At 43.7% G+C, this 26,958-nt stretch overlaps 2 protein-coding genes across 2 annotated transcripts in view; one reads left to right on the forward strand and one right to left on the reverse strand.

Annotated features, from left to right (window-relative positions):
• Positions 1 to 6,554: 6,554 nt before the first annotated feature.
• Positions 6,555 to 9,716, forward strand: wu:fj16a03 (uncharacterized protein LOC335475 homolog). The gene is made up of 3 exons (XM_059359863.1): positions 6,555 to 6,689; positions 9,111 to 9,209; positions 9,556 to 9,716. Exons 1-3 carry the CDS (start codon positions 6,644 to 6,646, stop codon positions 9,639 to 9,641), a joined length of 231 nt encoding a protein of 76 aa, XP_059215846.1. The 5' UTR covers positions 6,555 to 6,643; the 3' UTR covers positions 9,642 to 9,716.
• Positions 9,717 to 12,590: 2,874 nt separating this feature from the next.
• The window catches only part of LOC131993794 (echinoderm microtubule-associated protein-like 4), a 29,625-nt gene continuing 15,257 nt past the window's right edge, over positions 12,591 to 26,958 (reverse strand). The window contains 13 exon segments of the mRNA XM_059359832.1: positions 12,591 to 13,654; positions 16,131 to 16,261; positions 17,701 to 17,799; positions 17,899 to 17,986; positions 18,353 to 18,450; positions 18,545 to 18,633; positions 19,142 to 19,209; positions 19,738 to 19,869; positions 21,175 to 21,300; positions 21,402 to 21,553; positions 22,363 to 22,498; positions 25,048 to 25,182; positions 26,300 to 26,395. Coding sequence (XP_059215815.1) covers positions 13,157 to 13,654; positions 16,131 to 16,261; positions 17,701 to 17,799; positions 17,899 to 17,986; positions 18,353 to 18,450; positions 18,545 to 18,633; positions 19,142 to 19,209; positions 19,738 to 19,869; positions 21,175 to 21,300; positions 21,402 to 21,553; positions 22,363 to 22,498; positions 25,048 to 25,182; positions 26,300 to 26,395 — 1,848 coding nt within the window. The 3' untranslated portion in view covers positions 12,591 to 13,156.

Genomic DNA, 26,958 nt, shown 5'->3' on the forward strand with positions numbered 1-26,958 from the left:
AAAGCTAGCGGCTAGCGGCTACAGAAAGCTAACGGCTAGCGGCTACAGAAAGCTAACGGCTAGCGGCTACAGAAAGCTAGCGGCTGACGCTATCTACAGAAAGCTAGCGGCTAGCGGCTACAGAAAGCTAACGGCTAGCGGCTACAGAAAGCTAACGGCTAGCGGCTACAGAAAGCTAACGGCTAGCGGCTACAGACAGCTAGGATGAATGAATTGACTGTGTAAACTTTAAGGAGTGAGATATAAAGGTTCCCATGGAGACATCAGCTGCTGAGACCAGAGGCCTCTTCTCAACCAGCCTGTTAACATACTGCGGACATTTACTGACGGTCAATCTAACTTGATCTCGCTTCAGACCAGGTCAGCGTTAGTCCCGCCCACTGACTTTGATGGGTGACTTTGACAGATGAAATAAATTCATGGCGCACTGCAACACAGGTCCATGAAATAAATGATTTTATAGTGAAATAACTGAATAAATAGTGAAATAATTACAAATGTGTTCACTTTAAATTAACTAGTAGTTTAAGTAATTAATGACAGCTTTATCTAGAGACATGTAAGTATAGATATATATATATATATATATATATATATATATATATATATATATATATATATAGCCACTGACTGGGATACAGGAGGCTGGGTATCAGAAATGACATGAACTACAGGAGCTTAATGAAAAACATTCCACAAGCAGACTAAAGGATAATATGTCAGGTAAGAACACTATATACAGATTTTGGGTAATTGTAATACAAGCAATCACAACTAAACATTTACTCTATTTGCAATATTTCTGTACAATTAGCCTCGTTACATTTATATATAATGACTCACTACATTTGAGAGGATTATTACTTTTATGAAGTAGTATATGTAAATAAATATTTAAAATGAGTTTATATATATTTATTTATATATAATATAGCTATTTGTAAAGTGTAGATGTTCTTTTAGACAGAGAGGAATCTTTGCTGTATTGGTGTTAATATCTCTCCTTTTTAACATTCTCTCCTTGTTTGTGTTGATTGGCAGGTGGCCATTGAAGAGCAGCTGAAAGAGCTTCCTGTCCACTCTGACGGACACAAAGCCTGAGAGTGACCAGGTAAATGTCAGGACACCTTGCTAAATGTCTTTTTGTTCCACCAGAGGAGGAACTATGATTTTACCCCATAAAGCAGATATTTCAGGGTTCACCAGCCATTTCTTTCCCCCAGTACCCTGGAGAATACATTTTAAAACAACCTGCTAATTTAACGACTTTCAATTCCAATTACCCTTAAAGGCAAAAATAACACAGAATAATGATGCATTTCATCACCTGCCCTCTCCAATATCAATATTTGAACTCCTGCTTACTTGCAACAAGTCAATGTGATTAATTTCTTAGCTAATTATCTTCTTATTTACCATAATTATTAGCTTAATAAGTGAGGGTTTGCCGAGCTGTTGTGGGGCCGTCTCTTACTCACAGTTCTAATTAAAACTCATCAAAACATCATTATTTTTGCAACAACTTGTTTGTGGAAACCAGGAGAATGGATGATCATTTTCTACTTAATAACATTTCTAATGACTAACACTGGAGCACACGGGCTGGATTAGTAGTGAGGAGGGTTCAAATTAACCCTTCAGCTGGAAAATCTGCCTTCATCATTGTGAACTGGATGATTTACAATTAGAAGCTCAAAGGGAACCTTTTATGCTTAATTCCAGGTTTATTCTAGTATTTTGGGTTTATATTGTGCTCATCCTGCCTATGACTGCTGCAGATCTGTTCACCCTCTGGCTCTCTTTAAAGCCCATCATGGTCTGTGTTTCCAGCTCTTTCCCTTTCCGTCATTGTGGCCGGGGAAACATAAATAAATAAATAAATAAATAAGTCGGGGTCAACAGGTTCCTCTCGTTGGTGTTAACCGTATTAATAGTTGTTTTCAGGCTCAATTATTTGAATTTATTTATTTATTTAGACCAGAAAAGGTGAATTTATTTTAAAACAGCACTGTGGACAATCTAATATTTATTCTGGGAGGTTCAGGTGTTTTGGGAGAATTTGAAGCTGATCAATTTGAAACATTTGATGTATATTACAAATTTCCTTTGAATGAGGAGAAAGAACTGGAGGAAGACAGAACCATCATCCTCCCAGTTTCAATGAGTGAGCAGGCAGAAACCTCTGCTGGGTGGCATCACCGTCCTCAATCCTCCAGAGGGAAGGAAAAAGGAGCATTAGTGGTCATATGCCAACCAGATTTGTCCCATTATTTATCATATTATTATATTATTCTCCACAGGAGGCAGCACGCCGTGCACGTCTCCTCGCTGCAGACGGTAATATGAGCCAAAGACTTAGAGCTGTCATTCAAATCTCACAGTGACCTTCAGAGAAAAGGCTGTTTTTCACCGAGTTTGCAGGCAGCAGAGTGGATATGTGTGTGTGTGTGTGTGTGTGTGTGTGTGTGTGTGTGTACTTCTATCCTTGTGAGAACCAATCTGAGTGAGGATATTTTTACCAAGTGCAACCTGACACAACAAGTAACACTCAATAGGCCACTTAATGCTTTGAACTACGAGATAATAAACTGTGACCTCATTAGATTTTACAGTAGCTGTTTGATTTTCACTGGAAACAACAGAGGTCAGCACTGAGGCAGTTTAACATGTAAGTTAAAATAATAACCTCAAAAATACAATAGAGATGCACAACAACCACAGATCCACAAACAAAGAACAGCCAGAAAATTAGATAAAATTATTATGAAGACACAAATGCAAAAAGGCACAAAACAGAAACAAGACAGTGAGAACACAAAGACAGAAAACGGCTCAAAAGAGACACAAATGACCACAAAGACACCTAAAACATGTAACATTTGACACCAGATGACTAGAGACACATAAATTTACTCAAAAATAAAGCAATAAAGCATTGCAGTACAAATCATAAAAGCTATTCAGCTTACTATCATTTAAAACACAAAATTTGCAGATGTTTACACTTTAGAAGCTGGAACAAAAACACTGATAAGTGATCAATATCAACAATAGAAATCAATGATGTATTTTCAGTAGATTGACAATAAAGTGTAAATCAATAAAGATCTCTTCTGACGTGTCCTCAGTTCTCAGGCTGTCCTGTTGGAATAAAGCTCACACATGAAACAAAAACACAAGAAAGGTTTGAAGGAAACCAGATACATTTAATTAGATAATAGCTTTTTTACCTGAAGACTGGCTGACAGTATTAATACACAGTGGAATATGATTCTCTTTGAGCCGGATAAAGCTGGAATTACATCCACGCAACACAATCACACATCACCACGTGGATTTAAGTTGTGATGCCCAAGAGCTGTTGTTGACGGGCACTTGGCAGTTAAAGGGTCCTCACACACACACACACACACACACACAGTTACAGCACATGGGAGGTCCTCACTCACACACACACATACACACACACACACACAGTTACAGCACATGGGAGGTCCTCACTCACACACACACACACACACACACACACAGTTACAGCACATGGGAGGTCCACACTTACACAACCACGGGGGAGGAAACTGTTTGGAATGATTCTGTTTACTGCATAAGAAGTCCATAGAAAATCTGTTTGTGATGAGCAAATATCAGGACATGAAGGCAATAAGGTAGGACACACACACACACACACCTTGGCAAACCGTTCAACAGGAAGCAGGAGGATGGACTTGATGCCATGTTGGAGGAATTAAAACAAACCTTTAATTTTAAAAGGTGGCAACAGTAAAAATATTTCATTAATTGGAAACAGTTTAAAGTAAGTCAAAGGGCTGTGCATCATTTCTATCTTCATTTTCTTATATTTTGTTTCCTCTCCAAAACTCTGGAACGGCCTATCTTCAATCAACTATCCTGCTATCTGCATAGGCACAATCTCCTTGACCCTCACCAGTCTGGTTTCAAGAAGGGCCACTCAACAGAGACTGCCCTTCTCGCTGTGACTGAACAGCTTCACAAGGCGAAGGCGGCCTCTCTCTCATCTGTGGTGGTTCTACTGGACCTTTCTGAAGCTTTCGACACTGTGGATCACCAGATCCTCATCTCCACCCTTCACCACCTGGGAGTATCTGGCTCTGCCCTCTCTCTGCTCAAATCCTATCTCAAGGACCGCACCTTTCGTGTAACTTGGAGGGGTTCTGTTTCAGAAGCTACTCTACCTCCCAGGGAAGGGCTCTGACCTCTGACCTCCACATCACTGTCCAGAACACAGTGGTTGCCTCCACAGAAACCGCTAAAAACCTTGGCGTGACTCTTGACAACCAACTGTCCCTCTCAACAAACATCACCGCCACTACCAGATCCTACAGATTCTTGCTGCATAACATCAGGAGAATCTGCCCGTTTCTCACCCAGAAGGCAGCTCAGGTCCTGGTCCAGGTCCAGGTCCTGGTCCAGGCACTGGTCATCTCACGCCTGGACTACTGCAACTCCCTCATGGCAGGTCGAATGACAACACAGCTTCCAGCATTTGCAGTGCAGTGTTTCTCCGCCCCTGGAGACTTTTATTCAGCATGTTTAGGTGACTTGTCATATCCACCATGAAGTTCAGTTTTTCCAGCCACTCGGTATCTTCCAGTTGCGGGTAGTTCAGGTCTTTGCTTTTCAGGAATGTTTTCACGTGTTCTAAACAAGCAACAAAGCGACGCAAAACCTCACCCCTGGACAGCCATCGGACTTGTGTAGCAGGAGATCTGAATATTCGCTGTCAACTTCATCTAGCAATGCACGGAATTGATGGTGGTTTAATGCTTTTGCAATTATCTTGTTCACCATCTCGATAACAAGGTTCATGACCTCCATACATTCCGGTGGGAATGTTTTTGCACACATCGCTTCTTGGTGCAAGCTGCAGTGGAATGCAAGCAGATTTCGATCCAACGCTTTCTGTAGTAAAGACACAAACCCCTTTTGTGATCCTTTCATACTGGGTGCCCCATCTGTAGCCACTGAAATCAGGTGGTTGGTGTTTATTCCATTGTCATTTAAACACTTCAGCACAGCCTCACATATGTCCTCCCCCCGTGTCTGGCCTTTCAGTTGTATTAATTGTATCATCTCTTCTTGCGGCCCATCAGAGTTCACATACCTGCATAACAGTGCTGCCTGTTCAACATCGATCACATCGCACGACTCATCACAGGCAATTGAATATGCTGGAGCTGAATTAATGTCCTTGATTTGCTGATAGGTGATGTTGCCTGCCATTTTAATGGCCCTTTCCTTCACTGTCTTTGCGGAGAGAGGCATGTCTTTAATTTTCTGTATTATCTCGGTTTTGTTTTTGAAGTCTGAAAATAGGTGCTCTGATATTTTAACGAATGAATCCTTCATGTAGTCACCATCTGTGAACGGTTTTCCACGCTTTATTATCTCCCGGGTTGCAACAAAACTAGCAGCAGTAGTGGAGTTTGGAGATGCAATCCACTTCTTAAATCTGTCTTTGCGCTCCTCTAATTTCTCCAGAAGTAGTGTAATCGCACTTTTTCTCTCACTCCCAACTGGGTACTCGGCTGCAAATGTAGCATGCCTTCCCTGGAAATGTCTTTCCACATTACTCTTTTTGTTATTTGACAGCTTCTCATTACAAAGCAAACATGCAGGCAAACCTTCCGCACTGGCAATGAAAGCAAATGATTCAGTCCAAGAACTGTTGAATCCTCTGTTCTCCTCAGCTATCTTTCTCTTTTTACCTTTGGGATCCATGGCCCATCACACACCCGCCGGTTTGTTTACAACAGCCACCTGCCTGGCACCACGCCCAACTGAAAGAAACGTGTGTCGCAGGCGATGACGCAAATCTTCGTTGACAGAAATGTTGAAATTTTATATTTATAAACGTTAACAATGTTTGTGTCATGTTTGTCCTCCTACAGAAACCATATTAAAAGAAAAAAATATATTTTGCCCCCATCTTTTTCCATTTTCATACATTTTTGAAAAAGCTCCAGGGAGCCACTAGGGCGGCGCCAAAGAGCCACATGCGGCTCCAGAGCCGCAGGTTGCCGACCCCTGACCTAACCCTAACCCTATACTATGACTTTTATTATGACATCTGGACTACATACTATACTATGACTTTTATTATGACATCTGGACTACATGCTATACTATGACTTTTATTATGAAATTTGAATGACATACTATACTACAACTTTTATTATGAAATCTGGAATGCATACTATACTATGACTTTTATTATGAAATCTGGACGACATACTATACTATGACTTTTATTATGAAATCTGGACAACATACTATACGATTACTTTTATTATGAAATCTCGACTACATACTATACTATTATGAAAATGGCTCAGCAGAATCACATCTGACCCTCTGACACCACATGGACTCATGACTCAGCAGAAACTCTGGCTGGCCTTCAACTCAGCTTAGACTTTTGTTTATTGACTTTGAACTGAACAAATTTTGAACAGAACATTCAGTTTGTCTTCAGATCAGTTATCTGTCTATTCCCTGTGTGTGTGTGTGTGTGTGTGTGTGTGTGTCATTAGAGGATAAAAGTCCAGCTTCAGTCCCGCTGTACAAGTTTTTTTCTGCGTGTCGAGTCACATTTACCAGAAATATGAAGGCTTACCTGCTTCTGCTGCTGCTGCTGCCGCTCTGCTCAGGTACGAGAACAAACTTTTGATTTTAAACTAAAGGAACGAGAACACACATTTAACGTTAAACTAAAGGTATGAGAACAAACATTTAACTTTAAACTAAAGGTACAAGAACACACATTTAATGTTAAACTAAAGGTACGAGAACAAACATTTAACTTTAAACTAAAGAAACGAGAACACAAATTTAATTTTAAACTAAAGGTACAAGAACACACATTTAACTTTAAACTAAAGGAACGAGAACACACATTTAACTTTAAACTAAAGGTACGAGAACACACGTTTAACTTTAAACTAAAGGAACGAGAACACACGTTTAACTTTAAACTAAAGGAACGAGAACACACATTTAACTTTAAGCTAAAGGTACGAGAACAAACATTTAACTTTAAACTAAAGAAACGAGGACACACATTTAATTTAAAACTAAAGGAACGAGAACACACGTTTAACTTTAAACTAAAGGTACAAGAACACACATTTAACTTCAAACTAAAGGAATGAGAACACATTTAACTTTAAACTAAAGGAATGAGAACACATTTAACTTTAAACTAAAGGTACGAGAACACACATTTAACTTTAAACTAAAGGTAAGAGAACACACATTTAACTTTAAACTAAAGGTACGAGAACAAACATTTAACTTTAAACTAAAGAAACGAGAACACAAATTTAATTTTAAACTAAAGGAACAAGAACACACGTTTAACTTTAAACCAAAGATATGAGAACAAACATTTAACTTTAAACTAAAGGTACGAGAACAAACATTTAATTTTAAACTAAAGGAACGAGAACACACATTTAATTTTAAACTAAAGGAACGAGAACACACATTTAACTTTAAACTAAAGGAACGAGAACACACGTTTAACTTTAAACTAAAGGAATGAGAACACATTTAACTTTAAACTGCAGCTACGAGAACAAACATTTAACTCTAAACTAAAGGAACGAGAACAAACATTTAACTTTAAACTAAAGGAATGAGAACAAACATTTAACTTTAAACTAAAGGTACGAGAAAACACATTTAACTTTAAACTAAAGGTAAGAGAACACACATTTAACTTTAAACTAAAGGTACGAGAACAAACATTTAACTTTAAACTAAAGAAACGAGAACACACATTTAATTTTAAACTAAAGGAACGAGAACACACGTTTAATTTTAAACTAAAGGAACGAGAACACACATTTAACTTTAAACTAAAGGAACGAGAACACACGTTTAACTTTAAACTAAAGGTACGAGAACAAACATTTAACTTTAAACTAAAGGAATGACAACACACATTTAACTTTAACCTAAGGGTACGAGAACACACATTTAACTTTAAACTAAAGGAATGAGAACACATTTAACTTTAAACTAAAGGAATGAGAACACATTTAACTTTAAACTAAAGGTACGAGAACACACATTTAACTTTAAACTAAAGGAACGAGAACACATGTTTAACTTTAAACTAAAGGAATGAGAACACACATTTAACTTTAAGCTAAAGGTACGAGAACACACATTTAAATTTAAACTAAAGGAATGAGAACACATTTAACTTTAAACTAAAGGAATGAGAACACATTTAACTTTAAACTAAAGGTACGAGAACACACATTTAACTTTAAACTAAAGAAACGAGAACACACATTTAAATTTAAACTAAAGGTACAAGAACACACATTTAATTTTAAACTAAAGGAACGAGAACACACATTTAACTTTAAACTGCAGCTACGAGAACACACATTTAACTTTAAACTAAAGGTACGAGAACAAACATTTAACTTTAAAATAAAGGTACAAGAACACACATTTAACTTTAAACTGCAGCTACGAGAACAAACATTTAACTTTAAACTAAAGGAATGAGAACACACATTTAACTTTAAGCTAAAGGTACGAGAACACACATTTAACTTTAAACTAAAGGAATGAGAACACATTTAACTTTAAACTAAAGGAACGAGAACACACGTTTAACTTTAAACTAAAGAAACGAGAACACACATTTAACTTTAAACTAAAGGTACAAGAACACACATTTAATTTTAAGCTAAAGGAACGAGAACACACATTTAACTTTAAACTGCAGCTACGAGAACAAACATTTAACTTTAAACTCAAGGAACGAGAACAAACATTTAACTTTAAACTAAAGGAATGAGAACAAACATTTAACTTTAAACTAAAGGAACGAGAACACACATTTAACTTTAAACTAAAGTAACGAGAATGCACATTGAACTTTAAACTTAAAGGTACCAACAAATGTGGACCATCAATGAAATATTTTGTCTCATCATGATCATTGTTTTTTTGTTTTTTTTGTTTGGCCATCTCACCTGAGAACCTGCTGCAATTACCTGCTGCTCAGGTGCGTCTCAGCTGTCATGTGAACAGGTGTGTTTGTGTTGCAGGTGAGCACTCTATCCGGTGTTACGGTCAGGACTTCCTGCAGGTCAATAACCTGCTGCTGGACTGTAACAGTGCAGTCCAACAGGCCTGCTACTCCAGAGGTGAGTCCTCTACCTGCTCACATTGGCTCCGCCCCCAATCAAGAGCTCACACTGGCTCCGCTCCCAAAGAAGAGCCTGTGTGACTGTGTCCGTCATCAGGGTTAAAGATTATAATCAGATATGAGAGTGGTTGAATGTTTTCTTTTTCACTCCATAAGGTAAAAGTTGTTTCAGGACAATGACTATATATATAAATATATATAAATATATATATATATATATATATATATATATATATATATATATATATATATTACCGCTAGATCCTTGAAGATGAAAATAAAAACCTGTTACATGATGAAATGATCTGTGGAGGGTCTGATCAAACATTTCTTCTTTTTTCCAGTAAACGGAGAGAAAGGTTGCACCCGACTGGAGAACTGTTCCAAAAAAGGCTGGACCTGTTGCCATACCGACGGCTGCAACGTCTGAGCCAATCACAGCGCATGAAACACTGACATCATCAAATTACACCATGTGAAATAAAGTGAAAGAAATTACCCAAAATGCAGTGTTTTTTTTTAATCTTAGCTCAGTATCAACATGAAAATGTCCAAACTGTTTGTGATCATCACAGATGTTAACATCAGCATAAAGTTCTTCAGATGTGATTTAATCACATAAAACTTGGAACAACAAACAGAGAGAAATCCTGATTTGTTTTCTATTAAACACATAAACATGCTGCTGACTTCCTGAGTCTGAACAAACTAGCTGCGGAAGAGCTTTTAACACTTTGATTCAGGAGATTTCCTTAATGTGTGGTCTCCATCACGGGACAAAACGTCTGACAGAATAAAATGAAGCAGTAAAGATAAACTAAAGATAGATAAACTTACTCACAAGCCCCCGGCTGAGCACCGCTGTGCTGGAGTTCTCCCTGAGGAACCAGAGGAGGAGAAGGTCTCTGACTGTTGTCTGTTCTTATGCACCAACAGCAGTCGGAGTACCCGGCCTTCTTGGAGTCTCTGGGTGGTGTCATGCAGGGGAACCACCTGGGGACTCTGTAGTTCTTCTGGGAGACTTCAACGCTCACATGGGTAACGATGATGGTACCTGGAGGAGGTGATAGGGAGGAACGGCCCGGTCTGAACCCCAGTGGTGTTTTGTTATTGTACTTCTGTTCTAGTCACGGATTGTCCATAACAAACACCATGTTCGAAAATAGAGTTGTTCATAAGTGTACTTGGCACCAGAGCACTCTAGGCCGAAGATCAATGATCAATTTCATTATCGTATCATCAGATCTGCGGCCACATGTTCTGGACACTCGGGTGAAGAGAGAAGCAGAGCTGTCAACTGATCACAGGCAACCCAAGAACCCGAAGGGAGGCCTTAAAGCTGAAAAAGGAGGCCTTTCAGTCCTGGCTGGCTGAGGGGTCTCTGGAAGCAGCAGACAGGTACCGTTCGGCCAGAAGGGCTGCAGCTGCGGCTGTCGGTGAAGCAAAAACTCGGGTATGGGAGGAATTCAGGGAGGCCATGGAGGAGGACTTTCAGTCGGCCTCAAAGAGGTTCTGGAAAACCGTTGGGTGACTCAGGAAGGGAAAGCAGGGCTTGGCCCAAGCTGTGTTCAGCGGGGGAGGAGACCTGCTGACCCGACCTGGGGATGTCCTCAGACGGTGGAAAGAACACTTTGAGGAACTCCTTAATCCAGCCAACACGTCCTCTGTGGAGGAGGCAGAGTCTGAAGACTCAGGGGAAGACTCATCAGAATCCCTGGCAGAAGTAACAGAGGTGGTTAAAAAGCTGCCCGGCGGCAAGGCACCAGGGTTGGATGAGGTTCTCCCTGAGATGCTGAAGGCTCTGTACACTGTTGGGCTGTCATGGCTGACACGCCTCTTCAGTGTCGCGTGGAGGTCTGGGACAGTGCCAGTGGAGTTGCAGACCGGGGTGGTGGTTCCCATTTTTAAAAAGGGACAGGAGGGTGTGTTCCAATTATCGTGGAATCACACTGCTCAGCCTCCCTGGGAAAGTCTACTCCAGGGTGCTGGAAAGGAGGCTCCGGCCGATTGTGGAACCTCAGATTCAGGAGAACAATGCGGCTTCCGTCCTGGCCGTGGAACAACAGACCAGCTCTTTACCCTCCTAAACTTCTGGAGGGGTCATTGGAGTTCAAGTTCAAGTTACTTTATTTGTACCCAGAGGTAGATTTTGTTTGCAGTATAGAGTCCTCATACACACACACACACAAAAGAGGCATATATCACACATCATTCAACTTAAGACTGTGGGAGTTAAGAAATGGCAAGTTAAATAAAAATTTAAAAAATTTAAATTAGAAATTATTAAAAGTTCTTATAGGTCCACACTATACTTAGATATTGATGTGAACTAAAATACAAATAGCTAAAAAAAAGAAAGAAAGAAACAGAAAAATAAAAACAAAATAAAACAGAAAAATAAAATAAAACTTTTTAGGTTGTAAAAACGTAGATAAAGGGTAAAATGTATTTATAGAAATAGTAAATACATACATAAAAGCAACAATAAATAAACACCTGTGCAAAGCATAGCTATGACTTGTTCCTCAGTGTAATGGCTGCAGGGACAAAACTGTTTTTGTGTCTTTTTGTTCTACACCTAGGGATTGTAAACCTACGCCCAGAGGGAAGAAGCTGAAACTCTGTGTGCAATGGATGGGACCTGTCATTTAAAATTGAACCAGTAATGCGCTGTAATTGTTTTGTGTACAAGGTCTGGGTCAAGGTTGTGGCTGGGGAGAGGGACGCCTGGAACGCCCTGCTTAGTCTGCTGCCCCCGCGACCCGGCCCCAGCGGAGGAAAATTAATGTATGAATAAAGATAGAAACTTGAGGCAAGTCGTCAGTTTTGACATTTATTTGCATTTTTTTGTTGAAATCTTCAGTACAGTCTGTCGTCTGACAGGAATGCATGAGAGAAGACATGATTGGCTCAAAACAGTCACATAAACATCGTCATCATCATAACAATCAACATCATTACCAACACGAAATAAACACTTGAATCCAGAAACACCCAAAAGACCCCAAGCCTGGCCCCGCCCCTCACCAAGCCTGGCCCCTCCCATTGCGCCGCTCATTACCAGACCCTAAGCCTGGGTCCTTCCATGGCCCCGCCCCTTACCAAGCCTGGCTCCTCCCATTGCGCCGCTCATTACCGGACCCTAAGCCTGGCTCCTCCTATGGCAGCGCCCCTGACCAAGCCTTAGTCCCCCCATTACCCCGCCCCTAACCAGACCCCAAGCCTGGCTCCTCCCATGGTCCCACCCCTAACCCAGACCCCAAGCCTGGCTCCTCCCATGGCCCCACCCCTAACCCAGACCCCAAGCCTGGCTCCTCCCATGGCCCCGCCCCATTACGTAGCATAGAAAAGATAAAGATATTAAAGATGAAGATTAAAAAGGCAAAAACATGAAGGCCCCCCCCCCCCCCCCCCAGAGTGACTGCATCAGAAAACATTTTGAACAGAAATGGTCCAGAAGAGACGAAAACAAACATCAGCAGTCATTCATTGAGTCATTGAAAAGCAGCCAATCAGAGGAGTGGAGAGGTGTTTCCTGTGTCCTGATTGGCTGAGAGATGTGAGGCTGGATGATTGACAGTGTAGCTGAGGAGCTGCTGCCCCCTGGTGGTCAACACAAATATACACACAGAAACAAACATCTCACTCTGATTCACAAACATTTCTTTATAGCTTTAAATGATTCTTTGACCCAGAAAATGTAGATTTTGACACTAAAATTGACCTTCTGAGTGGCTTGAAAGATATATTGGTTCTCATAGATTTTATATGGCTCCTACAAAAAAATTGAAACTTATGGTGATTGAGAGCATGTGGAAAAAATGTGGTGCTTTTGTCCGGTGTGTCCCCTTTCTTTATCTAAGCCGCCTGACAAAGTAAAAATGACCCCACAAGGTCCTCACAAGAACAGCTACACCAACACTCACACACACAGACCCTCCCCGTCTACGAGGGGGGGGTGAGGGGGGGCAGCCCCTCGTCGCTGGGCGTGGCTGTGTCGTCGCTAGGCTCCAGGCTGTCCTTCAGGCTCGCCGTGCTGTCCGAAGGGGGCGGGGTTAAATCTGAGGGGGGTGGGGCTAAATCTGTAGGGGGTGGAGTGTCCGGAGAGAGTTCTTGGGTACCATTGGTCGTCAGGGGAGGGGGCGTGGCTGCTGCTGCTGGGGGGGGAGGAGCCAGCGGCGGATAGAGGGCGTGGTCGCGGTGAGGGGTGGAGCTGCAGAGGACGCCGTCAGCCAGCGACAGAGACGGTTTCTCCAGCAGCGGGCGGTGGGGGGCGGAGCTACAGAGGACGCCGTCAGCGAGCGAGAGAGAAGGTTTGTCCACCAGGCGCCACTGCATGATGCTGGTGTCCTTCCCCCCCGTAGAGATCAGGTGACTGTCGTTGTACAGGAAGCTGACGTTGGTCACATGGCTGCTGTGGGCGCCGTACTTATGGCTGGGAGCCTGAAAACACACATTGATTGATTGACTCAGATACAGCAAATAATACACAATATGTACAAGTTGACCACCATTCAACCAGTTAGAGATCCTGAACAGTTTGAGGAATACTGAGCTTAACTTTGCATTGATTCTGGGGGTTGGCTCTATTTCTTTGGGCTTTTTCTTTGGGCTCCAAAATAAAGTTTTTGTTAACGTTTGATAGCAAACATAATAAAAACGTCACCTCGTTTGCTAGCAAGTGCGGTGCTAGCAATATGTTTTTGCATCAGGCTACTAGTTATAGTTTGAGATTTGTTGTTTGCACAAATTGTTTGCTGCAGAGCATGGTAATTTATTTGGAGTAAAATAAACATATTCTTTATTACATCAGCTTATAAGTTATGTGAACCTTCCCCAGGAGCCGTTAAAGTCCTTTGGAGAATCAGCCCAGTGCCAGTCCACATCCTCACGCTCCACTGTGGGTAATGCACCAGGGGAGGGAAAGTCTGTCATCATACAGTATACATTTAATGTATAAGTATAAGAATTATACCTAAAGGGTTTTTTTTTGGTCAAAATATTTAATTAATACAGTATGTATATAAATATGTGTGTATATGTAAGTATGTATTTTATTTTAGGTCCATCTCCATCATGTACAGAGCCCAGCCTAGCACCCCCATCCTCTGTGTCCACTGTCCCCTCGGTGTCTGCAACCACAGCTGATCTACTTGGTAAGTTAAAACCAAAACACCCTTTATAATTGCTCATTGCACTGCAGATCTTTCTGAAATCAATAATTATGTCTAAAACTGTAACTGTGTTATTGTCTTTCTTTGGTCACTTCCTCAGCACCACAAAGTCCCCTTGGCACCATGGATCATCATCAGCTCACCAATTGACCGAACTGAGTGGCCTTCTTTCCTCTCAGATTTAGACTGAGCAGATGATCGGAGGGCCACTGCCTATTAACGACAACTTTTCAATTATCACCATACCTATAGACAGTTACCCTTATCACTATAGTTACCATTATCACTATACCTATAGACAGTTACCATTATCACTATAGTTACCATTATCACTATACCTATAGACAGTTACCCTTATCACTATAGTTACCATTATCACTATACCTATAGACAGTTACCATTATCGCTATAGTTACCATTATCACTATACCTATAGACAGTTACCATTATCACTATAGTTACCATTATCACTATACCTATAGACAGTTACCCTTATCACTATAGTTACCATTATCACTATACCTATAGACAGTTACCCTTATCACTATAGTTACCATTATCACTATACCTAGAGACAGTTACCCTTATCACTATAGTTACCATTATCACTATACCTATAGACAGTTACCCTTATCACTATAGTTACCATTATCACTATACCTAGAGACAGTTACCATTATCACTATAGTTACCATTATCACTATACCTATAGACAGTTACCCTTATCACTATAGTTACCATTATCACTATACCTATAGACAGTTACCCTTATCACTATAGTTACCATTATCACTATACCTAGAGACAGTTACCCTTATCACTATAGTTACCATTATCACTATACCTATAGACAGTTACCATTATCACTATAGTTACAAATATCACTATACCTATAGACAGTTACCATTATCACTATAGTTACCATTATCACTATACCTATAGACAGTTACCATTATCACTATAGTTACCATTATCACTATACCTATAGACAGTTACCCTTATCACTATAGTTACCATTATCACTATACCTATAGACAGTTACCCTTATCACTATAGTTACCATTATCACTATACCTATAGACAGTTACCCTTATCACTATAGTTACCATTATCACTATATCATCATAACACAAAAAGTTAAGCAGAGCTGGTTGACTTATTCAAGTAGTAAATATGTTATATGATATATATAGATATGTAGATATTTCTAAGTGTTTTTATTTGTTGTTGCACTTTATTGTTGTTCTTACACTACAACTTATTTTTTGCACATTGCTGTTGCAGTTGTTTTGAAGCCAAAAATAATAAACCAGATGACACTTTTACAGTAAATGCAATGCTTTACCATTTGGATTGTTGTGTAAATCAACCCCAGGTCACTCTTGTAGTTGAATGTGCTACATTTTGAGATTAAAAACCATATCTGACACCCTGGACATCATTCATTCATTGGCATTATTTGTATAGTTATTGCATTAGTATTATTTAAGTTATTATCTGGGCCACCCCCATAAATGTGTAAAGACATATCAGGCTGACAACAGGATAATGTAAACAACACTGCCAGAGCCACAATGAGTTCATAGTAGGTGTGTGAATAATCATCAATCAATATTGTTGGCAGAATTAGAGGGGCCCAAAATTTGAATTTTGCTTAGGGCCCCATGGAGGCTTGGGCCGGCTCTGGGGTGGAGCATGGGTAGGAGAACAGGTGTGTGTAGCTGTGTGTAGGTGTGTGTGTGTACCTTGGGGGTGGAGCATGGGTAGGAGAACAGGTGAACCTTACAGAAGTCGTCAGCCAGAGCGATCACCTTCCTGTTGTGGGATCTGATCAGAGCGTTGATGTCGGTGCCGTCTGAACCCTCCGGCCACACACCTAACACACACACACACACACACATTTATATTCACACAAACAAACAAACAACAGCCATATAAACATTAATATTATGTTTGTGATGAGGGTTTTTGCTGCAGATTCTTCGTCGCCTGTGGCTGTGTGTGTGTGTGTGTGTGTGTATTGTGTGTATATATAAATATATGCGTGTACTAACCGAAGACGTGGCTCTGTGTGTGTGTATTGTGTGTGTATATAAATATATACGTGTACTAACCGAAGACGTGGCTCTGTGTGTGTGTATTGTGTGTATATATAAATATATACGTGTACTAACCGAAGACGTGGCTCTGTGTGTGTGTGTGTGTGTGTATATTGTGTGTGTATATAAATATATACGTGTACTAACCGAAGACGTGGCTCTGTGTGTGTGTGTGTGTGTGTGTGTGTGTGTGTATTGTGTGTGTATATAAATATATACGTGTACTAACCGAAGACGTGGCTCTGTGTGTGTGTATTGTGTGTATATATAAATATATACGTGTACTAACCGAAGACGTGGCTGTGTGTGTGTGTGTGTGTGTGTGTGTATTGTGTGTATATATAAATATATACGTGTACTAACCGAAGACGTGGCTCTGTGTGTGTGTATTGTGTGTATATATAAATATATATGTGTACTAACCGAAGACGTGGCTGTGTGTGTGTGTGTGTATTGTGTGTGTATATAAATATATACGTGTACTAACCGAAGACGTGGCTCTGTGTGTGTGTATTGTGTGTATATATAAATATATACGTGTACTAACCGAAGACGTGGCTGTGTGTGTGTGTGTGTATATATAAATATATACATGTACTAACCGAAGACGTGGCTCTGTGTGTGTGTATTGTGTGTATATATAAATATATACGTGTACTAACCGAAGACGTGGCTGTGTGTGTGTGTGTGTGTGTGTATTGTGTGTATATATAAATATATACGTGTACTAACCGAAGATGTGGCTCTGTGTGTGTGTATTGTGTGTATATATAAATATATACGTGTACTAACCGAAGACGTGGCTCTGTGTGTGTGTATTGTGTGTATATATAAATATATACGTGTACTAACCGAAGACGTGGCTGTGTGTGTGTTTGTGTATTGTGTGTATATATAAATATATACGTGTACTAACCGAAGACGTGGCTCTGTGTGTGTGTATTGTGTGTATATATAAATATATACGTGTACTAACCGAAGACGTGGCTCTGTGTGTGTGTATTGTGTGTATATATAAATATATACGTGTACTAACCGAAGACGTGGCTCTGTGTGTGTGTATTGTGTGTATATATAAATATATACGTGTACTAACCGAAGACGTGGCTCTGTGTGTGTGTATTGTGTGTATATATAAATATATACGTGTACTAACCGAAGACGTGGCTCTGTGTGTGTGTATTGTGTGTATATATAAATATATACGTGTACTAACCGAAGACGTGGTATCCCAGGACGCAGGTGTAAGTGGCCCAGTCGATGTCTTTACACTCTGAACGGTTTCTGATCAGTTTACAACCGTTGGGAACGTCCCCTGGAAACACACAACTCTTACTACACACTACTACACAATACTACACTACTACAAGTACTGTAGTACTTTGAGCAGAGATAGTACAGTGGTGAATCTTACAGTAGAGGATCTCGTAGTCTCCAGAGTTGGACATGATGAAGCTGTTGTCAGGTGACCAGTCCAGGTGTGTGATGTAGCTGGAATGTCCCTGTGGAGACACTCAGGTGTTACATCTTCATCATCATCATCATCTTCATCATCATCATCATCATCATCACCTAAACATCTTCATCACCTGAACACCATCATCATATGTATAATAAATGTATAATAATAAACAGACTCACCATGGTCTAATAATAATAATAACAACAATAATAATAATAAAGGACTCACCGTGCTCTAATAATAATAATATAATAATAATAATAATAATAATAATAACAATAATGATAATAATAATAATAATAATAATAATAATAAAGGACTCACCGTGCTCTAATACTATTATTACTAATAATAATAATAATAACAATAACAACAACAACAACAACAACAATAATACAGGACTCACCGTGCACTTCCCGTACCGGCTGTACTTGCGTCCTCTCTCGGAGACGGTGTAGAGGTAAATGAAGTTGTCATGTGATCCAACAGCCAATAGAACGCCATCTGCATACAGACAGCAGAGCATTCTGGGTAATGTAGTCCCCTCCCTCATTATTACGCTGCCATGGCAACAGACTGCTGCTCATTTTAAACTCACCTTGAGAGAAACGCATGACGGACAGCTGCTCGTTCCCGTCGGTGTGGATCGCCACCAGGTCCGTGGTCTCAGCGTCCAGAACGTACCACCTGGACACAGGTAGACCAGTTAGACACCAGGTAGAGACCAGTTAGACACCAGGTAGAGGCCAGGTAGACACCAGGTAGACACCAGGTAGAGACCAGGTAGACACCAGGTAGACACCAGGTAGAGACCAGGTAGAGACAAGTTAGAGACAAGTTAGAGACAAGTTAGAGACCAGTTAGACACCAGTTAGAGACCAGGTAGAGACCAGGTAGACACCAGGTAGACACCAGTTAGACACCAGGTAGAGACCAGGTAGAGACAAGTTAGAGACAAGTTAGACACCAGGTAGAGACCAGGTAGACACCAGGTAGACACCAGGTAGAGACCAGTTAGACACCAGGTAGAGACCAGGTAGAGACCAGGTAGAGACCAGGTAGAGACCAGTTAGACACCAGGTAGAGACCAGGTAGAGACCAGTTAGAGACCAGGTAGAGACAAGTTAGAGACCAGTTAGACACCAGTTAGACACCAGGTAGAGACAAGTTAGAGACCAGTTAGACCAGTACTTACTTTCCTGAGTGCGTTCCTATGGCGACCACGTCTCCGCTGGGATGGAAGTCTGCACAGTGTCCGTGTTCCTGAGGACAGAAAATATATTTACTGTTTACCTGTCCCCCAGTCATCTGTTTACCTGTCCCCCAGTCACCTGTTTCCTGTTTACCTGTCCCCCAGTCACCTGTTTCCTGTCCCCCAGTCACCTGTTTACCTGTCCCCCAGTCATCTGTTTACCTGTGTACCTGTCCCCCAGTCACCTGTTTACCTGTGAACCTGTCCCCCAGTCACCTGTTTACCTGTGTACCTGTCCCCCAGTCACCTGTTTACCTGTCCCCCAGTCACCTGTTTACCTGTGTACCTGTCCCCCAGTCACCTGTTTACCTGTGTACCTGTCCCCCAGTCACCTGTCTACCTGTCCCCCAGTCACCTGTTTACCTGTGTACCTGTCCCCCAGTCACCTGTTTACCTGTGTACCTGTCCCCCAGTCACCTGTCTACCTGTCTACCTGTCCCCCAGTCATCTGTTTACCTGTGTACCTGTCCCCCAGTCATCTGTTTACCTGTGTACCTGTCCCCCAGTCACCTGTTTACCTGTCCCCCAGGTGAGCTCACCTCCAGCGTGCGGCTCCACTGCAGACTGTGGTCCTCGGAGCTCCAGAAACAGACCAGCCGGTCCTGAGCACACGTCAGAAACATCCCTCTGGACGGGTGAGAGGCCAAACCCCACAGCTCGTCCGTGTGTCCCTGAACACACCACAGAGATACTTACTGAGACCCTGAACACACCACAGAGATACTTACTGAGACCCTGAACACACCACAGAGATACTGAGACCCTGAACACACCACAGAGATACTGAGACCCTGATCCCATTAGAGAGATACTGAGTCCCTGAACACATCACAGAGATACTGAGACCCTGAACACACCACAGAGATACTGAGACCCTGAACACACCACAGAGATATCGAGACCCTGAACACATCACAGAGATACTGAGACCCTGAACACACCACAGAGATACTAGCTGTATCCCAAAGTCAAGGAAGGATCCTAAACGGCTGGATTTGAAGGATACTACGTCATGGACAGCTGAAGGACTGTCCCAGTGTCCAGGATCCTCCAGAGGACAGAGTCCTTCTTTTGCCCAAATTCCAAGGATGCATGTGTGTATCCTCTGTGCGCCCCAAGTACCCATAATGCATTGCGCACGGAGATTTAAAAATGGCGAGCGAAGAAACAGCGACGCCGGCGGCACAATATGAATTTAAATATATAAGTATTTTCAGTTTACACTGAATGTTTGATATCACATAACTTACAAAACGTGTGTTCAAAGTCATGCAAACCATATCCATAAACAAATGCCACATTATTTAGCTAAAAGATAATAAATATAATCTTGATTAATTGCCAGTTGAGTTAATTAATGCTGTCTCAGTCGCCAAAGTTATTGTTAATTCATATATATGCATCAGATGATGATGTACGCTGCTATGCCATTCAGAAAGTTATATGCTATTATCCATTATTGTTATTTATAAATAACTGTTATTGTACTGTAAAATAAAATAAAATAAATTCCAGACCACATCTCCATGGTGAATTATGCTCCGCTGCTTTTATGAAACTAAGAAGCAAATTCAGCCAGGATCAGTTAAATATTTAGGTTTAATCCACTTTGTGGCTTTTACTTGCTAAATCGTGGAAATTCAACCTTAAAGCATCTACGTACATTTTCACAAATATGTGTCAGAGTGCTGATGCCAAAGACACATCCATGTCGTGAACTGATTTTGAAATTGCAGCGCTGAATTTAAGCAGGACGTCCAATTACACAATGACGCACAGCTGCACACTGAAGGCGCCATTTGTGCGTTATACCAGTGAAAGGATGGACTCTGGCCTCGCCTCCGAAGGAACCGACTCCGGAGGAAGGATCCTACCAAGGCAGGTCGCATCACACATCAGAGATATTGAGACCCTGAACACACCATCAGATTATGAAAATAAATCCGGTCTTCGTAGGATTCATCAGGTGGACTCACCTGGACCTCCACCAGGAAGCCGTCGTTGAATGTCCCCCTCAGGATGAAGTTACGAGACGTCCCCACCAGAAATTCGTCCCCCTTCCCCTCAGACACGGCGCGGATGGTCCCATATTGATCGGGTACCTGAACACATCACACACACACATACGGACCTCAGTCATGTGGCCTCAGAGTGTGTGAGAGAGAGAGTGTGTATGTGTGTGTGTCTCAGTGTGACCTCTGACCTCTATGTCCCTGTCTGTGTGTCCCAGCTGGCTGTCCCACAGGATGATCTTGTGGTCTTTCTGTCCTCCGGTCAGCAGAGAGCCGTTCCTCATCTCACACACACACAACACACTGCCCTCATGACCTTTGACCTGCCGGCTGATCTGGAACGCTGACAACACACACACACACACACACACACACACACACACACAAACACACAGCCAGACACACACACATAGATGATACTTATTTTTTTTCTGTATAAATGTAATTAAATTATTTAAATATGGTATTTAATAGGGGTGTGACGAGATCTCGCGGGATTAAAGTCTTCAATTAACTCTTAAATTTCTTTTTGCGTAAAAAATTGTCTCACGAGACTTGTGAGTTATCCAAACTTCTATTTGTGACCTGAAGGAGGGGAAGCAGCAAGCATGCAATGGCGTCGCAGGGGCCGGAGGCTCTTCTTAACGAGCCGCGGGGGCCGGAGGCCCTTCTTAACAAGCCACAGGGGCCGGAGGCTCTTCTTAACGAGCCGCGGGGGCCGGAGGCCCTTCTTAACAAGCCACAGGGGCCGGAGGCTCTTCTTAACAAGCCACAGGGGCCGGAGGCTCTTCTTAACAAGCCACAGGGGCCGGAGGCTCTTCTTAACAAGCCACAGGGGCCGGAGGATCTTCTTAATGAGCCGCAGGGGATTTTATTTTTTATTTATCTTATTATAACTTTTATAAATTTTAGTTTTAGTTTCAATTTGTGGAAGATGTTGATTAAAGCTCATGCTTACATCATGACTGTAAAGAGTTTAAACATTTCAAAATGCAACTCGGTTAAATAAGTCTGTTGGTCCAGCCAGATAGTGTCTTTGTTCTAGTGTTCTAGTGATCTAGTGATCTACTGTTCTACCTCTGGTTCCCTTCCCGGGGGGTTAGGGTTTCTACTGTTCTAGTATTCTGATGATCTAGTGTTGTAGTGTTCTACCTCTGGTTCCCTTCCCGGTGGGGTTCTCCGTGGAGCTCCTGGTCCAGACCAGCAGAATTCCTCCAGAGTCTCCGGTCAGAATGTCTCCAGTACTCAGGAACGCCAGACACTGGACGAACTTTGGCTTCTCGTATTTCTGTAAACAACAAACAGCAAACAACTTCAGAACTACAAACAAACAGGAAAGAGCTTCAGAACTACAAACAAACAGGAAAGAGCTTCAGAACTACAAACAAGTCAGCTCCAGATTATCCCAGGAGGAGGAGGAGAGGAGGAGGAGGAGACAGAGGAGCAGCAGGAGGAGGAGAGGAGGAGTAGGAGACAGAGGAGCAGCAGGAGGGGGAGAGGAGGAGCAGCAGGAGGAGGAGAGGAGGAGGAGGAGACAGAGGAGCAGCAGGAGGGGGAGAGGAGGAGCAGCAGGAGGAGGAGAGGAGGAGCAGGAGGAGGAGGAGAGGAGGAGGAGGACACAGAGGAGCAGCAGGAGGGGGAGAGGAGGAGGAGGAGACAGAGGAGTAGCAGGAGGGGGAGAGGAGGAGCAGCAGGAGGAGGAGAGGAGGAGCAGCAGGAGGAGGAGGAGGAGGAGACAGAGGAGCAGGAGGAGGGGGAGAGGAGGAGGAGGAGACAGAGGAGCAGCAGGAGGAGACAGAGGAGCAGCAGGAGGAGGAGAGGAGGAGCAGGAGACAGAGGAGCAGCAGGAGGGGGAGAGGAGGAGCAGCAGGAGGAGGAGAGGAGGAGGAGGAGACAGAGGAGCAGCAGGAGGGGGAGAGGAGGAGCAGCAGGAGGAGGAGAGGAGGAGCAGGAGGAGGAGGAGACAGAGGAGCAGCAGGAGGAGGAGAGGAGGAGGAGGAGACAGAGGAGCAGCAGGAGGGGGAGAGGAGGAGGAGGAGACAGAGGAGTAGCAGGAGGGGGAGAGGAGGAGCAGCAGGAGGAGGAGAGGAGGAGCAGCAGGAGGAGGAGGAGGAGACAGAGGAGCAGGAGGAGGGGGAGAGGAGGAGGAGGAGACAGAGGAGCAGCAGGAGGAGACAGAGGAGCAGCAGGAGGAGGAGAGGAGGAGCAGGAGACAGAGGAGCAGCAGGAGGGGGAGAGGAGGAGCAGCAGGAGGAGGAGAGGAGGAGGAGGAGACAGAGGAGCAGCAGGAGGGGGAGAGGAGGAGCAGCAGGAGAGGAGGAGGAGGAGACAGAGGAGCAGCAGGAGGGGGAGAGGAGGAGCAGCAGGAGGAGGAGAGGAGGAGGAGGAGACAGAGGAGCAGCAGGAGGGGGAGAGGAGGAGCAGCAGGAGGAGGAGACAGAGGAGCAGCAGGAGGAGGAGACAGAGGAGCAGCAGGAGGAGGAGAGGAGGAGGAGGAGACAGAGGAGCAGCAGGAGGGGGAGAGGAGGAGGAGGAGACAGAGGAGTAGCAGGAGGGGGAGAGGAGGAGCAGCAGGAGGAGGAGAGGAGGAGCAGCAGGAGGAGGAGGAGGAGACAGAGGAGCAGAAGGAGGGGGAGAGGAGGAGCAGGAGGAGGGGGAGAGGAGGAGGGGGAGAGGAGGAGGAGGAGACAGAGGAGCAGCAGGAGGAGACAGAGGAGCAGCAGGAGGAGGAGAGGAGGAGGAGACAGAGGAGCAGCAGGAGGGGGAGAGGAGGAGGAGGAGGAGACAGAGGAGCAGCAGGAGGGGGAGAGGAAGAGCAGCAGGAGGAGGAGAGGAGGAGGAGGAGACAGAGGAGCAGCAGTAGGGGGAGAGGAGGAGCAGCAGGAGGAGGAGAGGAGGAGGAGGAGACAGAGGAGCAGCAGGAGGGGGAGAGGAGGAGCAGCAGGAGGAGGAGAGGAGGAGCAGGAGGAGGAGGAGACAGAGGAGCAGCAGGAGGAGGAGAGGAGGAGGAGGAGACAGAGGAGCAGCAGGAGGGGGAGAGGAGGGGGAGGAGACAGAGGAGCAGCAGGAGGGGGAGAGGAGGAGCAGCAGGAGGAGGAGAGGAGGAGGAGGAGACAGAGGAGCAGGTGGAGGGGGAGAGGAGGAGGAGGAGACAGAGGAGCAGCAGGAGGGGGAGAGGAGGAGCAGCAGGAGGGGGAGAGGAGGAGGAGGAGACAGAGGAGCAGCAGGAGGGGGAGAGGAGGAGCAGCAGGAGGAGGAGAGGAGGAGCAGGAGGAGGAGGAGACAGAGGAGCAGCAGGAGGGGGAGAGGAGGAGGAGGAGACAGAGGAGCAGCAGGAGGGGGAGAGGAGGAGCAGCAGGAGGGGGAGAGGAGGAGGAGGAGACAGAGGAGCAGCAGGAGGGGGAGAGGAGGAGCAGCAGGAGGAGGAGAGGAGGAGCAGCAGGAGGAGGAGAGGAGGAGGAGGAGGAGACAGAGGAGCAGCAGGAGGGGGAGAGGAGGAGCAGCAGGAGGAGGAGAGGAGGAGCAGCAGGAGGAGGAGAGGAGGAGGAGGAGGAGACAGAGGAGCAGCAGGAGGAGGAGAGGAGGAGCAGGAGGAGGGGGAGAGGAGGAGGAGACAGAGGAGCAGCAGGAGGGGGAGAGGAGGAGGAGGAGACAGAGGAGCAGCAGGAGGGGGAGAGAAGGAGCAGGAGGAGGAGAAAGTGTGTTTTAAAGTTCCTCTGCTGTTTTGTTTACTGATATCAAAATGTTTTTTGTTTTATTTCATGAACATAAATACAAAATAAGCTCAATATAAAAGCATGTTGCCATGGAAACAGAATGAAAACAAAAACTCCTCACCCCAAAGATTCCCTGTTTACGAGCCAGAGAGTTCCCGGTCCAGGTCCAGAAGAAGATGTGGGACTTTCCACAGGTGACGATGGTGTTTGGGTCGGTGGGATGGAACTCCACAGCCAGGACCACCTCGTTAGTGGTCTGAAACACACCAGAAACCAGTTCAACCAGTCAGAAACCAGTTCATACTAGGGTTACAAAAGTAACAATACTCAAAAAAATATTGATACCAAAACGTTGTATCCGGATACGATGCTCATTTTCAAAAGTATCGAATTGTTATTGTTTATTGTATTTATTTATTTTTTGCACTACCTCAGACCTGAAGCTTGCTATCATAGTTGCAGTTTCTTTTTGCACAACTGTTTTTATTATAAATATTTAACCTGTGGTTCTGTTCATTTTTACATGTTGCATTTTTCTTGTTAAATTTTGGGGTCTTTGGTTTTATCGAAAATAATATCGAGTATCGAGAGTATCGAGAGTATCGAATATTTTCGGATATCGGTATCCAGTTGAAAATTTTTGTATCGGGACAACCCTAGTTCAAACCAGTCAGAAACCAGTTCCACCCAGTCAGAAACCAGTTCAACCAGTCAGAAACCAGTTCCACTCAGTCAGAAACCAGTTCAACCAGTCAGAAACCAGTTCCAGCCAGTCAGAAACCAGTTCCACCAGTCAGAAACCAGTTCCACCCAGTCAGAAACCAGTTCCAGCCAGTCAGAAACCAGTTCCAGCCAGTCAGAAACCAGTTCCAGCCAGTCAGAAACCAGTTCCACCCAGTCAGAAACCAGTTCCAGCCAGTCAGAAACCAGTTCCACCCAGTCAGAAACCAGTTCCACCAGTCAGAAACCAGTTCCAGCCAGTCAGAAACCAGTTCCACCCAGTCAGAAACCAGTTCCACCAGTTAGAAACCAGTTCCAGCCAGTCAGAAACCAGTTCCAGCCAGTCAGAAACCAGTTAGAACCAGACAGAACCAGCGCTAGCTGCAACCTGGAGAGTTTTTATGAAGGTTTTGTGTTTTCAACATAAATAAACGTAATAATTTACTGGAAGAGAATGTTTCATAAATAATTGTATGTAATTATTATATGTAATAATTAATTATAATTATATATACTACTTATAGTTAATTACAGTTATCTGATGTGTGTGTGTGTGTGTGTGTTTACATTCCAGGAGGTTTCAATTAATAGTTTTATATAATTATATATAATAATTATATTATTCAATTATATATAATAATTATAATATTTACCTTGATCTCTGCGATCTTCTTGTTCTTCTGCCAATCCCAAACCGTCAACATGTGGTCGTTACAGTCGTCAATCACACTCAGGTGCTGTCCAGAGTCCTGGGACAGACAGGGGGACACGTGAGACAGGGGGACACGAGAGACAGGGGGACACGAGAGACAGGGGGACACGTGAGACAGGGGGACACGAGAGACAGGGGGACACGTGAGACAGGGGGACACGAGAGACAGGGGGACACAAGAGACAGGGGGACACGTGAGACAGGGGGACACGTGAGACAGGGGGACATGATGAGGGACAGACATGATGAGGGACAGACAGGGGGACATGATGAGGGACAGACAGGATGAGGGACAGACAGAGGGACACGAGAGACAGGGGGACACGAGAGACAGGGGACACGTGAGACAGGGGACATGATGAGGGACAGACATGATGAGGGACAGACAGGGGGACACGAGAGACAGGGGGACATGATGAGGGACAGACAGGATGAGGGACAGACAGGGGGACACGAGAGACAGGGGGACATGATGAGGGACAGACAGGATGAGGGACAGACAGGGGGACACGAGAGACAGGGGGACATGATGAGGGACAGACAGGATGAGGGACAGACAGGGGGACATGATGAGGGACAGACAGGATGAGGGACAGACAG

Source organism: Centropristis striata, chromosome 20 (genome assembly GCF_030273125.1).
Source record: "Centropristis striata isolate RG_2023a ecotype Rhode Island chromosome 20, C.striata_1.0, whole genome shotgun sequence".
Classification (NCBI taxonomy): domain Eukaryota; kingdom Metazoa; phylum Chordata; class Actinopteri; order Perciformes; family Serranidae; genus Centropristis; species Centropristis striata.

Bases quoted from the DNA above. Each gene is read 5' to 3' on its own strand.
- wu:fj16a03 (XM_059359863.1), top strand. From the start codon at position 6,644: ATGAAGGCTTACCTGCTTCTGCTGCTGCTGCTGCCGCTCTGCTCAG. The intron at 6,690-9,110 runs GTACGAGAACAA...TTTGTGTTGCAG, and splicing joins GCTGCTGCCGCTCTGCTCAG to GTGAGCACTCTATCCGGTGT. The intron at 9,210-9,555 runs GTGAGTCCTCTA...TCTTTTTTCCAG, and splicing joins ACAGGCCTGCTACTCCAGAG to TAAACGGAGAGAAAGGTTGC.